The following is an 18,952-nucleotide window of genomic DNA, read 5'->3' on the forward strand; positions in this document are numbered from 1 at the left end:
ACAAAATGATCTAACGATACAAAATAATTTATGTGGGCTACAAGCTCAGTTGTACTTCCATGTGGAAGATCTCTTTTCTGTATATACACTACCTCTGAGGTCTCACAAATTCTGACAAAATGGAAAAGATGTAGAACAAAACTAAAACTCACATTTTACATCTGTTCTGAGTCTCATGAAACTAAAATAAAGGTACAGCATCTATAACATGCAGCATCATTTGCCCTTCCTCCTGTGACATCTTGTGATATGAAACACTATGAGTACTTGTAGTATTTACTTGTATGTGCAATTTCCTTATCTGTGTTTGTGCTTATGTAGTGTTTACCTATGTGTGCAGATGTACATATATGTTATTGTGTATGTATATATAACAGCTGTTTTATTTTATTTTCCTTTTACTTATCTGTGACCTTATGTGGATGGACAGCAGCTACAACTACTACTTCAACTACCGAAACTACTGAAACTGCAACTGTTACTTCAGTGCCGGCACCATCGACTACGTCTGCAATTACAACTGAAGGTACAGCAATAAAACAATAACTTACTAGTAATTATTTCAGTAAAGAGAAGAAGAGATATAGTAAGCCTTTATTGTACCAAAAACAAGAAGAAGAAATAAGTGGGAATGATAGGGAGGTAATGAATAGCACTGTTATGCAACCCCAGGTTCAAGAGACTGGACAAAGTTTTGAGATATCTGAGGAGAGGAAATTTAACAGTGCATTCATTACAATTTTTAATAAAAGCAGTAAGAGTGTAGCTGACACTTTGTTTAAAAATTGGGTGGTATTAACTAATAATAGAGACACCAGAAATATAGTGGGTGAATCTCCTACTATCGTATATAAAAAGGGTAGAACTATGAAAAACTTTTTAGAATATACACAAGTGAATCCACAAAATGGATGCATGAAAAAACGTGGTGCTTGTAACTATTGTTGTTATATTCATGAGGGTAGTTCACTTAAAATTAACAATATCATGTTGAAAATTACTAGTAGATGTACATGCATGATAGAGAAAGTGGTATATTGTGCAGTTTGCACAAAATGTCCATGTTTTTATACAGGAAAAACAGAGCAGAAATTAAAAAGCAGAATTTATGAACATGGAAGAGATATAAGGAACAAAAAGGAAAAAAAATGCCTTAGCTAGGCATAATATGTATTATCCTGACCATACTTTTAAATTTGGAATATTGGTGGTAATCACACCAGATATAAGGGGTGGACCATGGGCATTAATACTAGAAAAACAAGAAGCCCTATGGCAACTAAGGATGAACTCCCTACAATGGCCAGGACTGAATGACAGCTTTTCACTTGCATGTTTTTTAAAACTCAAAGCTCTGGAAAGATTGATTTTATATAGAAGTGGTTTCATATGTTTTATATTAAAATTAAATTGTATGTTTTAGTCATTATATTGTATTTATGTATGAGACAGAGTGTATTTATTCATTTATTAAGATATAGTCTATTAGTTATGTAAATAAGGGGCGTGTTTTATGATTGATTATATGCCGTTTAAGTATTTAAATGAAGTGTATCTGACTAACTAAATCACTTTGAAGAAGTTCCTGACTGAACTGAGTGATGAAAGCTTGTGGATATAACCTGGATTTTTGTGTGGATTAATTCTTTGTGCTTGAAATCTACTTGGTGACATCATTTAACTTTTTCATCTGCATCAGTTGCTCTCCAGCTCCGTGTGTGCTTTTGTTTTTTTTTTTGTAGATAAAACATCACTGCAAATGATATAATTAATGTTAAGTATTCAGATACTGATGAGAAAGAATATGGTTTCAGTCTGCAAGAGCGAATGTGGAGATAACCAAGCATTTTATTTCCCTTATTTTTCAGACTTCATGCTGCTTTGCATGAGAGATTGTAATACAGCAGTGACTGGGAATTTACCCTTTTCTTGCTATTGAACATTTGCAGAGTTTCATATATATAAATGTCTCATTTATTTACCATACAAGTAACTACTGCAACTCCATGAACCACAACTGGGATTTTGCAACAGCAAAACTGAATGTGCATGTTGGAGGCTGTATTACCTGAGTGTATTTCCTCTGCTCTGAATTACCTTGTTCTTGGAGTTTGCATATATAATTAACAGGTGAGTTAGAGTTGCAGCTCCCATACCTGAAGCAGCAGGAAACAAAGACGTGATGTAGAAAATGTTTTAAAGGAGTAATAGTAGCGTTCAGAAATCACAGTCTTTTGTCAGAATAACAGAGTTTTACAATGTGTTCGGACTTCTCAACTTGATTCTCACAATTCTGATAGGGAGCTCTTCTATATTGCCCTTTGAAACACTTACCTGGATGCCATCCATAGGTTCATAGGTAATTACTGTGTTAACTACACTAAAGGCCTTTTTTTAAGAATATCCATGCTTCCCAATTGTATTGGACTGGGTTTGGTGCCATGGGTTTTTATAGTGAGTATGCATAACTTGGACATATAGCTTAGGCATGAATAGTAACTTATTTGCAAGCTTTCTATTTGCAATAGAGGCATAGTTGCCAGACTAGGGGGGGGGGTCTTCAGGCCTCCATCCACTGGTCCAAGTTATACATGAACAATTGCAGGGAATAACTCTGCTTCATATGGATGGAAAGCCTGTTTCAGAGACGGGGTAATCTCAAAGATACATACATGTCCCTCTACCATGTCTTGTTTTTGTTATAGACAAAGTTTAGATCCCTGGACTGGGTATTTCTGATGCTATTTGCTTTGAGGATGTTGCAGTAAGTCCATCATTGATAAATCAGAGGACGCTTTGTAGCCCATGCATATATTGCCTCTCAGTAATCAGACTGTAGGAGACCAAGAATAGAGGGATAGAGATTTGATGTTGTCCAGTATGACATGTTTTCTATACCATGTATTCATTTTGTGATGAACCTTTATGGGCACTCCATTTGCTACATATGAAGGGGGCATTGTACTCAATGAATGGTCTATGGAGGCAGAACACAATGGGATAATGGACCCAGACACGAAACCCTTTCTTACAAGTTGTGCAACATAAAATGATTGCCTTATTATAGTAGACACATGATGGTCAAATGCCAAGTTACTATCCACATGCACTCCCAGATCCATGACCACAAGGTATACACCTAGGGGTGAATTGCCAATGTAGTAATCTCATGACTGTCCATCTTACTAAAGCTTACTATTATACATTTCTTGGCACGGAGTATTTAGGCAATGACTCCAGCACCAGATATTAGATTGAGTCAGACCTTATTTGAGATTATTTGTGTCTTTGTCTAGTTTGTAATTGTCTTTGATCATCGTCAGCTAGAGGGCTTAGCCATTAGACTTAAGTTCACAGAAGAAGATGCCAAAAATGAGTGGCACCAACACAGTTTTAGCAGATTAAGTATATAAGAGCAATACCTGAACATCTTCCCTGATTTAGTCCATTGCTCACCCACTATTTTTTTGCTTTGTCTTTGATTGTTGAGCAAAGCGGTAGAAAGGTTTTTTCAACTTCATCATAAGCTGACAATAGTGAACACCTTTTTGGTGGAAGGCAGGTTGTTTGAGCAAACACATGGCATCTGCACTTATACTAGTGCATATGGCATGACAGTGATGTGTACATCTCTGTAAGCAGAAAGTGTAAATACATAATTACTGTGGTCATTACTGTGCTCTACTTTTTCCAGAAAACAGAACCATGTATCTTTATATACACACACATAAACACACATGCGCACACACACACACACACACACACACACACACACACACACACACACACACACACACACACAAAACACATTTATATATAAATAAATTGACTTTATAATTTCTTTAAGAATATTTTGCTAAAAGTTTAGCAAAATAACTTATTTTTAATTCTTTCATTATTATCTCACTGATAAATGTCCGCAATTATTGCTTGTTACTATATATTTTAAAAATATCATGCTGTGAAATTTGATAGAGGCCATAATATCTTACCTTGTGGGTCTGTTCAGAATTTAGTTAACAGCTTGATTTGTTATTTATAGCTTGACTGGCTATATACATAATTAAAATGTTAGCTACACCAAGTGACCTTTCCATTAAATGTGAGGGAATTTCAAAAGAGAATAAAGATTTAAACTTCTTAAGTGATTACTTTGGGTATTACAAAGCGTATAGCAAAACTTTCAGATTTGCTCCACTTGGTTAGATTAATAAATATGATACACAATCATTTAATTTAATTTAGAGTTCCACATAGAGGTGCTGTTCATAAATATTGCACACTATTGTATAGGGCTGATACACAATAAAAATCATGTAGCAAGCCTTACCAGATCATAAAAATCAATCAGGCCACCGCTCTATATACTAAATAGTAGCAATATACACAACTACCTACTTGCAGGAGTCTAGGTATGTAGATGGTATAGAAATGTGGATCCAGAGCCCAGACAATGACTCAGGAAACTAGCGAATGACAGCTCAAGCTGTTGAAAGGATGTTATGGGGTAGGCAGGAGTCAGGAGCTGCAAATGTGTTGCAGTGTCAAACCTAAATAACTTCCATCCCTTAGTCTACTACAACCAACTCCACTGTTGGCTGGCATCTGTGGTCTTTAACATAGTACTACCCTAACTCCCTCAACAACTTAGAGGTATAAAAATGGTAAAACAAATTCATACAAAAGTATAATCATCAAAACCCATTGCAGCAATTCTGCGCACACACACACAGACGCACACACACAGACACACACACACACACACACACACACACACACACACACACACACATACACACAAACACATATGTGTGTGTGTGTGTGTGTGTGTGTGTGTGTGCATATGTATGTATGTGTATATATATATATATATATATATATATATATATATATATACATACATACATGCACTTATAATATTCCCAATAACCTTCTTTATAATATATTTTGGTATTTTAATTAATTTATATATTTTAGAGAGATAGCCCTTTCCTTGAACTGTTTGTTTACCTATAATAATAAAAAATTCTATAACTTTAGGAACATTTTGCCTAGTTAATGAATACATTGACTCTGTTTTATTTATAATATATTATTTTAATTATTATACCACCAACCACAATTCATTACCTATATTATATTTATTCATGACTTGCTTTATTTGAAGAATCAATCCAGAATCCATCAATTGATGCTGACATCCATTTTTGTCCCTCTAACTACAGTTGTTTTGTTAATATCAAAAGTGTCAATATTATTCTGTGTACATGCAATAGGAAATAATAAAAATGATCAAGCCTTAATATCTGGATTTCTACTCAAATAGGTTTTAAGACCAGTTAATGGCTTAGTTACAAATTTGGAACATATATCCTTATTTGGTTTATTATCATGTTGTTGGATGGCATTCCATCAAAGTGGGATAAAAAACAGGGAAATTTCCTAGTTCACAAAAGGCCGAACTGAAAATGGTTGACACCACAACAGTGAATGCTAGTGTGCATTCACTGTTGTGAGGTTGACATTCTGCATTGGGATCGTGGTACAGTGGGGATCGGGAAATGTACCCATTTCCTCATTGTAGTGCAATCTCAGATTTGATTTTGTATATATAATTAGCAAGGGGTACAGAGGGCACAGCCAAACTGACAGGAAGAGAAGGTAAGCTGGGTAATGTCGGCTTTCTCGTATATGGATGGGTCAACATTACCAATGTTGGTGTTTTGCCTGTTCGGTGCTGTGATTTTCAGTCGTTTTGTTCAACATCATGACCACTCGATGGAAGTAGTTGCATAATTATGATAGTAAACCTTTTATTTTGGTTGTCTAGGATATATTCTCTTACCATCCAATAAAAATTATTAGACAGAATTTTTGTATATTTTGGCAACAATGAAAGATCTAATTGTAACCAAATATGTGTTTGCATTTGTTTCCACCTAGCTCAATATGAAGAGTTTAACCACAATGTCAATGTCTTGACAATAGATGATAAGGTATATATTTCAATGTTTGGAAGTTTAATTCCCTCTGCATCCCAATTCTTTAAATGATGATTTAACACAATTCTGGATTTATTATGGTGCTATAAAAAATTAACTTTAATCTATTAAATTGATGTGTATAATGCTTAGGGGGAGAAAAAGAGATAGTTTGTATAAAATATAATATGTTGGGGAAAATAATAATTTTAACTATTAAAAATCTGTCCTCCATAGTAAAAAGAATGTATTCCCTCTCTCCATAAGACATTTCATAGAATCATAGGATCATAGAAGGTTACTAGGATAATGGCCTTGGGGCCTTTACAAGCTTAGACAAGAGTTTATCCTCAAAAAGAAAAATTCAATCAGCACCTGACTCCCCTGTCAATGAGCGACGCAAGTGGAATCCTGGGACAAATTTGTGGTTTCCCATCCACATATCAAGGTTGCAATTGAAGAGGGTCAGTGATGTACTTTCCTTGACATGTATGGAGAGTCTATTCCAGATATGTGGCAGCCTCTGGGAGACAAATCTGTCTTTCCAGCAGGTTTTGTTAATGTCACATATTAGATTTACGCCTTTTGATCAGATAATGTGCAAGGAGTTAGACTTACAGTTAAGGAGCATCAATAGTAGAGCAGGGTCTGAGATTGCCTTGTAGGTGAGACACAGATCACCTCTGAGCAATTTGTATGATAATGAGTAGGGTAATAGTGATTTGAGCCTGTCCACACAGGACATGTGTTGGACCATGGATTCTCTTTGTAAGGAATTTTTGTGGCCTTATCAGTTGGTGCAGGTGTTTGGAGAGGCATACCAAATGGGGTGTTGCACTCAATTATTGGCATAATGAGGGAGGAGTACTAGGAGTCAATAACCTCTTTTTTTTCTGGCTGCAATCCCTTTACTTATGAGATGAACCAAGTGAAAGGCTATTCCGGCCACTGCCGCTACATGATGATTGAATGTGAGATTGTTTTCAACCTGTGTACCTAGGTCTCTCACCACAGGTTGTGTGCTTCAGGGGTTGCCTTTGATGTGGTAATCAGTAGGGGCCATGCTTTTTCTGGCTGGTATGATAATAAATTTTTTGTGATTAACTTAAGGCAATGACTTTGGCACCAACCATTTGTTGCTGTGAGACCCTCCTGTAGTATATTTACATCATTTGGAGATTTAGTGACAGCACCCAACTTACAGTCGTCTGCAAACTTGGTGAGCCACAGGCCTTTTGTCTTTACCTGGATCTCTGAGAAGTAGATGCCAAACAGTAGGGGTCCCAGGACAGACTCCTGGGGAACACCACTAGTGACAGGTCTGCTGTTGGAGGTGGAGGCACCTATTTTAACCTTGTGAATACTATCAGTGAACCAAGTGGGCACCCACCTGACGAGATATTGATTTATGCCAAGTTGTGTTAGCTTTTTGATGATTCCTGAGTGGGGGATTGTGTCAAAGGCTTTGGCCAAGTCAAGGTAAGTTGCATGTGCTGACTTTCCCTCATCCAGTGCCTTGGTGACAGTCTCAAAAAAGTAAACCAGGTTCAACAGGTAAGATATATTCTTGACGAATCCGAAGTGGGTGGGGTCAAGTGCTTGGAGATTGCCTATGTCCTTGTTTATGATGTCCATAATAATACACTCCATGGCCTTACAGATTAGACTTGTCAAGCTAATGGGGCAATAGCTTCCAGGGTCAGCAGTGGCACCACCTTTGTGCAAAGGGATGACAATGGCAGTTCTCCACTCTGCTGGATTGAAGCCTGTACTTAGGCTATGGTTGAATAGGGTGCTCAATGGTGAGGCTAGTTCTTGCTAGAGGTGGTGCAGAATACAGCCTGGGTATCAGGTCCCATGAAAGCTGTGTTCTTTGTCCTGGATAGGACCTTTAACCTTTGCTCTATGGAAATGTGAAGTGTGGAACAAGTATCAGGGATGCTGATGAGGCCTTTGGGGAAGGAAGGGGGAAGACGTTTCTGCTGAAGCTATCTGCTAGCAGATTGGCTAAGTCAACAGGATCAGTGTAAGTAGTACCATTAAGAACTAATTCAGAACAAACCTGAGCTTTGCTATGGAGGTTCCTGATGTAATTGAAAAAGGTTTTGTGGCTAGCCTTTGTTTCAGAGGCTAGATTTGATTCATAATTGGCTTTGGAAGTTTTCATTAGTGATCTAATTTGCTTGTTGAGGTTAAGTAGGGAGTTTTTCCAGTTGGAAATTTGTGCCTTTTTTATCCTTGGACAACAGTTTCTTCCTTTTGTTGTAAAGCCTGTTGATAGAGGATGTCCACCAGATAGGTTTGTGTTTCCTTAGGAGCAAGATTTAGTTCTGTGGGGTATGGCTGAGTCCATGCAGTTGTACAGGTGCTTGTATGCTGCACTGGTGCACTGGTGTACTGTTGAGCATATTTGTCTGATGGGGGCAGTGGTGTGAAGCTACTGATACTTAATTATTTAAGATATTAAACTTACTTGTTAGTGTTTCATTTATATATTTTGTTAAAATTGTTAGTGTTTCATTCATATCATTTGTTAAAGTGACCCCTAGATAATTAATTTATTGTCTAGTACTATATATTTAGCAAATCTTTTATGTCTTTCTTAATGCAATTTATAAGTGATATCTTATTTTATTTTCATTGAATTTAAGGCCAGAAATTCTTTGAAAGAGATCTATTGTGTTTAATAGAGCTTGCAATTATTTACTATGATCTTTCGACATCAATAAAATATTATCAGCAAACAACGGAACTTTCAAAACTAAACTATTACTAAAATGTATGCCTTTAATATTTGCATTCATCCTAATACAATTTGCAAATGGTTCCATGATCAGAGCAAAAAAAGGGGGAGAGAGGACATCCTTGTTTCATACCCTTGGTGATTGTAATAGATCTAGATTTGCAGGACCCAATCTTTATATAAGCTAGGAATTTTTCATATAATAGTTTTATTAACTGAGTAAATTCTTGTGAAAATCCATGTTCATCTAAAGCCAGGAACAAATAGCCTCAGAGAACTGAATCTTAAGCACTATTGATGTCTGAGTGCACGAAGGTCATATTATCTTCTGTTAAATTAATGTAACCAATTAATGTGGAAAACAGGTAGAGTCTTACAAACAATGAAAAATAAAAGGCAGCTGTTGCAAGACAAAAGTGACGCTTCAGTCTGAGGAAGTCATCTACCAGACGAAAGCACTTAATACTGCTGTGTTTGCTTGCACTGTTTTATCTTGGATGAATATTGTCTGTATTTTTCTGGATTTGGAGTTTTCTGCTTATAAAGGATTTACCACCTACCAAGCATCGTTTTTGTCTTGCAACAGCTGCCTTTTATTTTTCATAATCAATTAATGTAGGAATTCGTTTAATGCTATTGTATGCATTTCAATCTTTTATAAATCCAGTTTGATCTTCATCTGTCAATAAAGGGGTTTATTGTTTTATTCCACTAGCATGTATTGCCATAAACATTTTATAATCAATGCTGAATAGAGATATTGCTCTGTAGGATGAACATTCTTTTGCATAATTTTCTGACTTTAGAATTGGGTATATTAGTGCATATTTCCAAGAAGGGGGTGTTGTTATTTTCTTTAACTAAAGTATATACTCTTAACTATAGGCCTAAAGCTTCTTTAGTTAATAAGTTATACATTTCAGGTATAATATTATCAATTCCAATAGCCTTATTTAATTTTACTTATTAATTTGTGATTTAAGCTCAGTCATTGTAATTGGTTTATCAGTTAACTTTATTTAATCTTCTGTTAGCGTTTTCATGATAGATTTCTTAAAAAAATGTATTACATTCAGAGATTCAGTTTCTGTGTTGTATGAATTAATTAAGTTAAAGCTGAATGCCTCTAAAATGCCTTATAAATCTGAAACTCTTTTCTTAGTACCCAGAATATAAACTTCTTTTATCTGATTTGGTTTAATAATCTTCTTTGTTCTGTTTGCTATTCTTCTTGATTGTTGGGATTCATAGAATAAGAATTTAATTTAATCTTTTCAAAATTAATCATAGTTTTATGATACAATATTTGGATATATTTTCGTTCAGCTCAAGTTCTTTTAGTAAATTATTTCCTTTTTGTATAATTAACTTTAGTTTATCAGTTTTAATTTGTAAATCTAATTGAGTGCCACAATCCTGTTAACAATTTGTAAAAAAATAATTAATTTGACTCAGAATATGCATTTATATTTTTAATATTAAGCGTTGCAATAAAGTCAGTTAATGTCTTTGATGTCACTGGTTTCCTTCATGTATTTTTGTATTAGTATCACTTTCAAATAATATACAATTTAAATTACCAGCCAGTATATTATACTCTCCTTATAGTATTATATGATGTCTTCAAACTGATGTTTGACCACTTTAACTCCCAAGCCAGGAATTCAATATAAATTAATTATTGTTTTAATCTTTCCATTTATATTCAAAGATACAGAACAAAACTTGCCAGATTTACTATAGTATATATTTATGGTTTTGGATATAAAAACACATTTTCCCCCAGAATTGCTACGCCTCTTTTATTTGTTTATAAAGAGAGCTTACTAATACTGAATAGTTATTGGGGTTACATTTGTTTATATCTTCTTGTAATAAGTGTGTTTCTTTTAAAATTACAATCTGAGTGTTAAGCAATGTTAAATATTTTAATAGACTTCCCCTTTTGCTACTATTACTTAAACCACTGATGTTAATGGAGATACACTTCATGAATATATTATTAGTGGTATAGTTAGTCATATGCACCCATTATTACTTAAAAAATGGAAAAATATATATTACTGGAGAGAGTAGTTTATATTTATCTTTTAAATCACTTTAACTAATGTTCTTAGATACCTACTGATAAACATTTGAAAAAGAAAGCATTAAATGTTGAACTACAGAACAATTTAAACAATTCCTGAGGTATAGAACCCCACACTCAAATAGCATTACCATTCAAGTGTACCCTCTAAAGTTACTTCCAAGACCCATTCTTTACTCCATCTAAAATATTTACTGTAAACAGAAAGTAGCTAAGTAGATCAAATGAAATTATTCATTATATATTCGGCTTACTATTACATGTCTTTAATCCTAGCTAGACATAATTTATTGCAATAAATTGTATAAAATTTGATTCTATTCTCATCTGTTTCAATTAATATTTGAACAGTTTTTAAAGATTTAAGGTAATATTGTAAAGATTTTTAGACTTTACGAATAATAACTACATAACTATGTACTTATACAAACCATTATGTTTTTACTTTTTGCTGGTTAAGATTAAATAAACTTATATGCATATAATAGGATATGCAATAGCATATGCTATTGTAAGTGTATAGCTGCATTAGTATAAAGTTTACAGCAGCTACATTTTATAATATCACCATAGACTCCAAAAAGTAGCATGTCTTATTCATTTAAGCAAGAGCAATACTAATTGAAAATAATTCTGTAATATGTAATTTTCTCATCTCTCTAAATGACCTTCATATGACAGTTTGTACAAGTATTACAATATTTTGATACATCAAATCCTGCATATAAGCTTCAAACAGATTCACTTCTGTTCAGAAATAAAATTTGTAGGCATTCTAAAGGTAAAAAAATACATATTTAGAAATCCTTTATATTTTATTTAATCATTCATATCTTTTCTACTGTTAATATCAGTGACAGATAGTATAACTTTTTATTTAATTGATAATTAAGTATTTTATGTCATAAATGAATAAAATCATATGTTACATTGTTTCATTTATACCACTACTAATCTAGCTTTTGTTATATTTTATCTGCTGATTTAAATCAGAATATATTTTATAAGTCTTTTATCAAATTTTAAAGTTGTAATTATTTTATACCGAATTTTAAAGTTTTAATTCTTTTAAGTGAAATTATTTAAAAGCAAGGTTCTTGTTTTCCATATTATCTTATCTTATTCAGGGTATATGTTTCATCATAAAAGGTATGCTTGCCACTTTAAATAACTGGAAAACATAAACAGCTCATGTATAGCCTTTCAACATAAAAGGTGTGCTTGCAAATTTAAATAGCTGGAAAACATTAACGACTCATGAATAAACTTTAACCTCAATGATTACATTAACATTGAGCCATACTGTTTAGAAATAGCTGTTCGCACATTCACAAAGGGGTGTTTAACATAATAGAATATTTAAAATGAACAAACCAAGCTAGAAGTGAAAATAAGAGTGCATTTTAGCTCATGATATTGGTGGGAAGCAGAGAAGCAAGTAAGTAAGCTGTTTGAACGCTTCAAAGAGTAGCTTGAGCTTGAGTTAGATTAAACGACTCTCTCAATGTATGAGAATTTATTGATTTTAAATGTTTTATACAAGTAAAACCTCATAAGCACTAAAAACAACATCTAAACTATTTTTTATAACATTAACTACAGCACCAGAGAGACTGTTCAAGCCTAATCAAGAAATTAAATGAAGAGGAAAAAAAAGAAACATTTTTCTGATCATAGTTAATATATATAGTCAGCATTCATTCAAACACAGTCAAGCAACTCCTCAAAGATCACACACCTATTCCATATATTTTACAAATATTCAGAATACTGGTGATTTGCTGAACCAGGACTAGATTACTATGCTTAACATTTATCTTATTTATTAAAGCTTCATTTATTTTAATGAAAATCTGTACTGCCATAAAGCCCTGTAGAAAGACAAATAATACATTGTTTTATATGTCTTTGTTTTTGTTTTCATTACTTAAAATATTTTGATTGAAAGATATAGAGAAATGTTAAAAACTATATGTTATAAGTATTGACATGGTGAGAAAAGAAAGATAAAATTACTTTACCTTAGGTTTTACTTTTAAGCTTAAGTTCCTTTTGTTTGAGTACATCAGAGGTATCATAGTTGTGAATTGTTATTATATGTTAGGACACATATAAAAAGGTAAACCTTTTAAATACAGTGACTATTAAGATGGCAGCAATACTATATGTATCTGTCACCTGCATCCATCTTCTTACATAATACCAAGCTAATTCTAATGTGTAACCTCAACCGTGTTTACTCAGTTGTAGTTCTGCCTGTATTTACAATAGAATATTTTTCTAAGCCTTAATTTATTTTTCATTCTAGTCTGTCCAAAATGTGTATTTCCTCTAATGATTTCATTTCTTTTGTAATGTTTCACAAATTGTATTGTATTGTATTGTAAGTTAGAGCTTTTCACCTCGAGTCTCCACTGAAAATGGGCCATTGACTCAGTTAGACTAACCCTGATAACAAATGACAAATAAATAAATAAATAAAATAAAATTGATTCTCAGCTAGACCGTCTTCTGTGTGGAGGCATACGTGAATGGGATGTGCCTTCGTTGAAGGTTGTGCATCAGGGCTGGTAACCCGGTACGTAAAAATCCCCTACCAATCATTAGTGGACCGGAGTTCCGCTGTGGCGACCCCTAACCGGGAAAAGCCGAAAGACAAATCAAACTGAAAAGGAAATGTTAAACATTTATTTGTGTATAGGTTCTTCTTCTTCTTCATCTTCTTCTTCTTCTTCTTCTTCTTCTTCTTCTTCTTCATATCAATAGTTTTCCAACCATTTCTTTCATCTTGTCTTTTTAATGAACTATAACACACATTCTATTTGTTCTAATGTGTTATTAGATGTCAAACAGGATACAGCTGAATCCAAAGTTTTAAAGTTTTGGTACCATCTGAGGGAAAGACTTTAAGTCTAGCTGGAAACAACGGATGTACTTTGAGTTGCTTCTTTTTCAGTTCTTTTATTAAGGGAAAATATTATTTTCTTCTTGAGACTACTGCTGAAGAATAGTCATTGACAAATCTTATTATATTGTCATTAAATCTGACCAGTGAATTTGATCAGGCAATCTTTAGGACTAGTTCTTTGTCTTGACAAGAATAAAATCTTATTATTATAAATCTTGGTTTAATATTTACCTTGTTGGGTGACAAAGGATCCATCAATGACATGTGCGCTCTTTCAATACCAAATGAAAGAGACTCTGGTAATTTTAAAATGTTGGTGATCCAGTATGTGAGAAAGTTAACCATGTTATCACTTTCAGTCTTTTCGGGTAGTCCATAAATGCTCAGATTATTTCTTCTGAATCTGTTTTCAAGATCTTCTAATTTGTTCAGTAGTGTAGTATTTTGTTTTAGTAAAAATTCCACATGATGTTCTTCTTCTTCGGATAGTCTGCCTTGTATATCAATTAATGTTTCTTCCATGCTGGCAATCTGGGTTTTCTGATGTAAAGCTGTCTCCTGTAGCTGTTTAATTTGTTTTTTTCACATTCTTCTTTGGCAGTATCATGCTTATTGTCCATTTTATTATTTTTTATTGATAAATCTTGAGGTGGCAAAGGCTAAGGATAAGGCATATGAAGAGTTGTATGTAAGGATAGACACTAAAGAGGGAGAAAAGGACCTGTACCAATTGACGAGACAGAGGGACCGAGCTGGGAAAGATGCGCAGCAGGTGCAGTGGGAGTGACAGATGTGTTTAAGGTGGAGGTGGGATTACATCAAGGATCAGCTCTGAGCCCTTTCTTATTTGCAATGGTGATTGACAGGTTGACAAACGAGATCAGACAGGAGGCCCTATAGACTATGATGTTTGCAGATGACATTGTGATCTGTAGTGAGAGTAGGGACCAGGTTGATGAGACCCTGGAGAGGTGGAGATATGCTCTAGAGAGGAGAGGAATGAAGGTCAGCAGGACTAAGACAGAATATCTGTGTCTGAATGAGAGGGAGGATAGAGGAATGGTGAGGATGCAAGGAGTAGAGGTGGTGAAGGTGGATGAGTTTAAGTACTTAGGATCAACAGTTCAGAGTAATGGTGAGTGTGGAAGAGAGGTGAAGAAGAGATTACGGGCAGGGTGGAATGAGTGGAGAAGAGTGTCAGGAGTGATTTGTGACAGACGGGTACCAGTAAGAGTGAAAGGGAAGGTCTACAAGAGGGTAGTGAGACCAACTATGTTGTATGGGTTGGAGATGGTGGCATTGACAAAAAGGTAGGAGTCAGAGCTGGATGTGGCAGAGTTAAAGATGTTAAGATTTGCACTGGGTATGACAAGGATGGACAGGATTAGGAATCAGGGTCAGCTCAGGTTGGACAGTTTGGAGACAAAGTTAGAGAGGCAAGCTTGTGTTGGTTTGGACATGTGCTGAGGAGGGATGCTGGGTATATTGGGAAAAGGATGATAAGGATGAAGCTACCAGATAAGAAGAAAAGAGGAAGGCCTAAGATAAGGTTTATGGATGTGGTGAGAGAGGACATGCAGGTGGTTGGTGTGACACAGCAATATGCAGAGGACAGGAAGAAATGGAAACAGATGATCCCCTGTGGCAACCCCTAACATGAACAGCCGAAAGAGAAGAAGATTGACAAATCTTGTATGCTGTTATGTAAGGATTGTAATTCCTTTTTGAAAGTCGAGCCTTGAGAATTATTTTTAGAGTAGCTCATGTTTAAGAACTGACAGAACCCTTTCTGCCTGTAAATGATAGGAATTTGATATGTTAAAAGTTTAGAAATCAGATGTAAACTTTGAAACTTCTTAGTAAAATATGAACTTAGAAGTTGATATGTCCACAACCTCAAATACTTAAAAATTCCTGTCAAAAATATAATTTAGATGGCATAGCTAAGAAACTGTATTGTTGACTTGCCACCATCTTGTCTACTGATGTGTCTACTGTTCAAGGGCCTTTGTACCCATTTTTAGTGTCAGCAGTTTGAGGGGTGTTGGTTTTATAATTCAGAATTGCATACAGTTTAGGAGGGTGCATATGTACACTATGCATAGCGGATTATACTTGTGCAGGGCAGTAAAGAGTTTTATGCTACTTTATAAAATGTTTTATGAATTGTATAATGCCTTGATATGTGTGTGTGTCATGTAACAAAGAATTATCCAATGCTTTTGAGTAAAGGCTAGATGAATGAGAAACTCTGAGTGTATGCCTCATATTTCTTAGGCATCCACCCCTCATCTTGATGCATTAATTAACAAAGCCTTTTCTCTTCCGTTTCTAACATACATCCTTTAACAGCCATTCAAAAATACTTAACGTGCAATTTTCTGAAATGAGTGTGTACCTTCTATCCCTAATGCTTCTTCATTTATTTGTCTATTTATATTAGGCCAAAATTATTTATATAAATTTTTCAGATGCAGTGGCCACTTTTATGCTTCAAAAGACTGAAACAAGAAAAGCTAATATTGGAAATAACCAAACAGAAAAGCCTAAACTCAACTTTTTCTAAAACTAGGAAAAACAATTTAAGTTGGTGCAAAATTAGATAAGATAAAACAAAAATGTTTTGAAGTAAATTTTGAAGGATGAACATTGCACAAGTCCCCTGTGCCCTGTAGTGTGTGTGTGTGTGTCTATGAGATGATGTTCTATTTGTTTACCAATACACTTACTGAGGTCAACTTCTGAGATACTAAAAATACTTGACTTTGCATAGATGCAATGTATTTCACATTTCTCTGAGATTGTACAACCCTAGAGATAAAGTATATTAGTAAGTATGTAAAGAAGCAGCTACCCACATTACATATGAAAAGAGTGCAGATCTCCCCAACAGCTTCATTTCGATAATGTCCTTATTCATCTTTTTTTGTTTGACCATTTTTAGTTCAGATATTAAGCACTGATCCATTGCTATATCTGGGTAATGCTGGACTTGCCCATTCAGGAAGAGAGTAGAATATTGCTACAATATGACAACATGATAAAAATAAATCACTTTTTAAATAATATTATTACATGTGGAGACTTTAATCTTTTTTTTCATAAGTCTGAGTGATTCAGAACACACAGATAAGGATGCCCTGCTGACACACAGACTGTCACTGAAATGTAGCTTTTATATCTGTTTTAATAATTGCTTTTCATGCTATATCTGTATCTACAGTGTGAATTCCTCTGAGGCACTTTGTTAAAAATTCACTGAGCAGGTTTTAGTGATTATAAAACAAAACACACACACACACACACACACACACACACACACACACACACCCCTACACCTCACATCTTACTTGCATTTCTGCAATTATAAGAAGTGTGCATTTTTATTTATTTGTTTGTTTATTTTTATTTAACTTTCAGGAGGGGGTAGAAGGTCTCCACTGTCAGCTAACATTTGGCCAAACATCTTCTTATATAGCAAATGCTTGATTTAAAATGGGCGTACTGATTGCTTTGACCATCCAGCATGTATATTTTGATCATAAGTGAAATATTATTGGTTAATTCTCTTTTGATCTTAAAAGCAGAACTAGTTGTCACAGTTTAACCAAATAAAAAATTATAAAGTAGCCAGCATGTATATTCTTGTTATGCAGAACTTAATGTATATACAATTGTTGAAGTACATTGGCTGACATTGAGTTTAGAATCTTAAGTACTGAATAAAGCCTCAAAATAAAAACACAGAGATTTAAATTTGAGATGGCATATCTAAAGACTAAAATAAAAAAAATGTGAAATGACATTTGCTGGTTGACTAGGATCTCATTGTTTTACATTGTGGCCTTCACTGAGTAATATTTAGTGTGGGCCTGTAGCACTCTACAAGAGCTTATGTGTAGCTTTGCAGCTGCATTAGAACTTCATTTGTTTTATTAGTATTAGTCATTACAAACTGGCAAAGTAAATGTCAGACAAAGGTGTGTTCAAAAACAGGCTGGGTGAAGACAAACTATACATTCTGTGCTGGTCTTACCTGTTAATCCACCCGCTAAGAATGATTAATTACTTACAATCCCAAGGTTGCCAAACCTGTTTAATAATAATAATATCAATATGAGCCTATAATAAACCAGGTCCATTGCTGAATAGTTATGCTGCACAAAACAGATAATTATACAGATACATAATTATTCAGTGACTGATGCCTGAAGTGAAAGAACAATGATACTATACTTGGTATAATAACTTAAGTTGTATGGTGAGATAATGCTACTTTATTTCTGTATTGAACTGTAATTTCTTCATTTGTTAACCAGAAAAAAATAAGTTGTCTGAGGACAATCTTCAGATCTGAACTGAAATGAAGAGCAGCTGTACAAATTTATCTTTCTGTGATATTAAACAGTTTATACATATAAATACATTATACGTCCTTATAAAACTAAAATAAAACATATTTTATTCACTTAAAAGACTTCAAGAAAGAACATAATGAGAATGATTTACATAATAAATATGATTAATACAATGTGTAAATAATATAAAGTTAAGCAAATATTTAAAAAACAATTTCATGTAACAGCTAAGAAATGCTAAATGGAACAGTTTATACAGAATGTAGATACATTATAACAAAACAGCACAACGGCAGCAGATTTCTTAACAAAGTTAACAATAAGTAATTGTGGAAATGCATAGCTGAATAGGGTCTCACTCATTTCTAGTAACGATATACAGTATGAGTGTCACTCATTGTGTGTTTGTATACATGTGAGGGTGAGCTTACATATGTGTATGTGCATTTCTCTGTAGGCATGAAATTTGTTGGCAACCTATATAGGATGATTTTCTATGATAGGTCTGAATCTGGCTCCCTGGGTCCCTGTGCAGAGTGAAAGTAAAATTTTCAGGAGTTGCAGAATGAATGAATGAACAAAAGAATTATGGGAATGAAAAAATGTCTATAAATATGAGAAGGTACACCTATACATACTAGTAAGGCAGCTGACAGAACTCAGGGTAAGCTAGTGGTACACTGAGATGGGTGGACATACTACACCACTTTCAGTATAAAAACAATGCAGCCATTTTTATTTGGTAGTAGTCCTGGTGGTCAGAATGAGGGTTTTACTTACAGGTTACACATACAGTTTGCTCTTAGATGCTTAAACAAAGTTATGAACTTTATAACAAAACTGTGATTTCACTCTGTAAAATGCAGTGTGATA

General features: G+C 34.2%; 1 protein-coding gene across 2 annotated transcripts in view; it reads left to right on the forward strand.

Moving 5' to 3' along the window:
* LOC122801055 (poly(U)-specific endoribonuclease-like) overlaps positions 1-18,952 on the forward strand; it is a 212,739-nt gene that overhangs the window by 66,805 nt on the left and 126,982 nt on the right. Inside the window, exon 3 of one of the 2 annotated variants that reach the window (XM_044070538.1) lies at positions 434-526. In XM_044070538.1, the coding sequence (XP_043926473.1) occupies positions 434-526 (93 nt within the window). Of the gene's footprint in view, positions 1-430; positions 527-18,952 lie in introns of both variants that reach the window. The other variant, XM_044070537.1, reaches the window with a different exon arrangement.

The sequence above is a fragment of the Protopterus annectens genome, chromosome 4.part1 (genome assembly GCF_019279795.1).
Source record: "Protopterus annectens isolate FY-2018-M chromosome 4.part1, PAN1.0, whole genome shotgun sequence".
Classification (NCBI taxonomy): Eukaryota; Metazoa; Chordata; order Ceratodontiformes; family Protopteridae; genus Protopterus; species Protopterus annectens.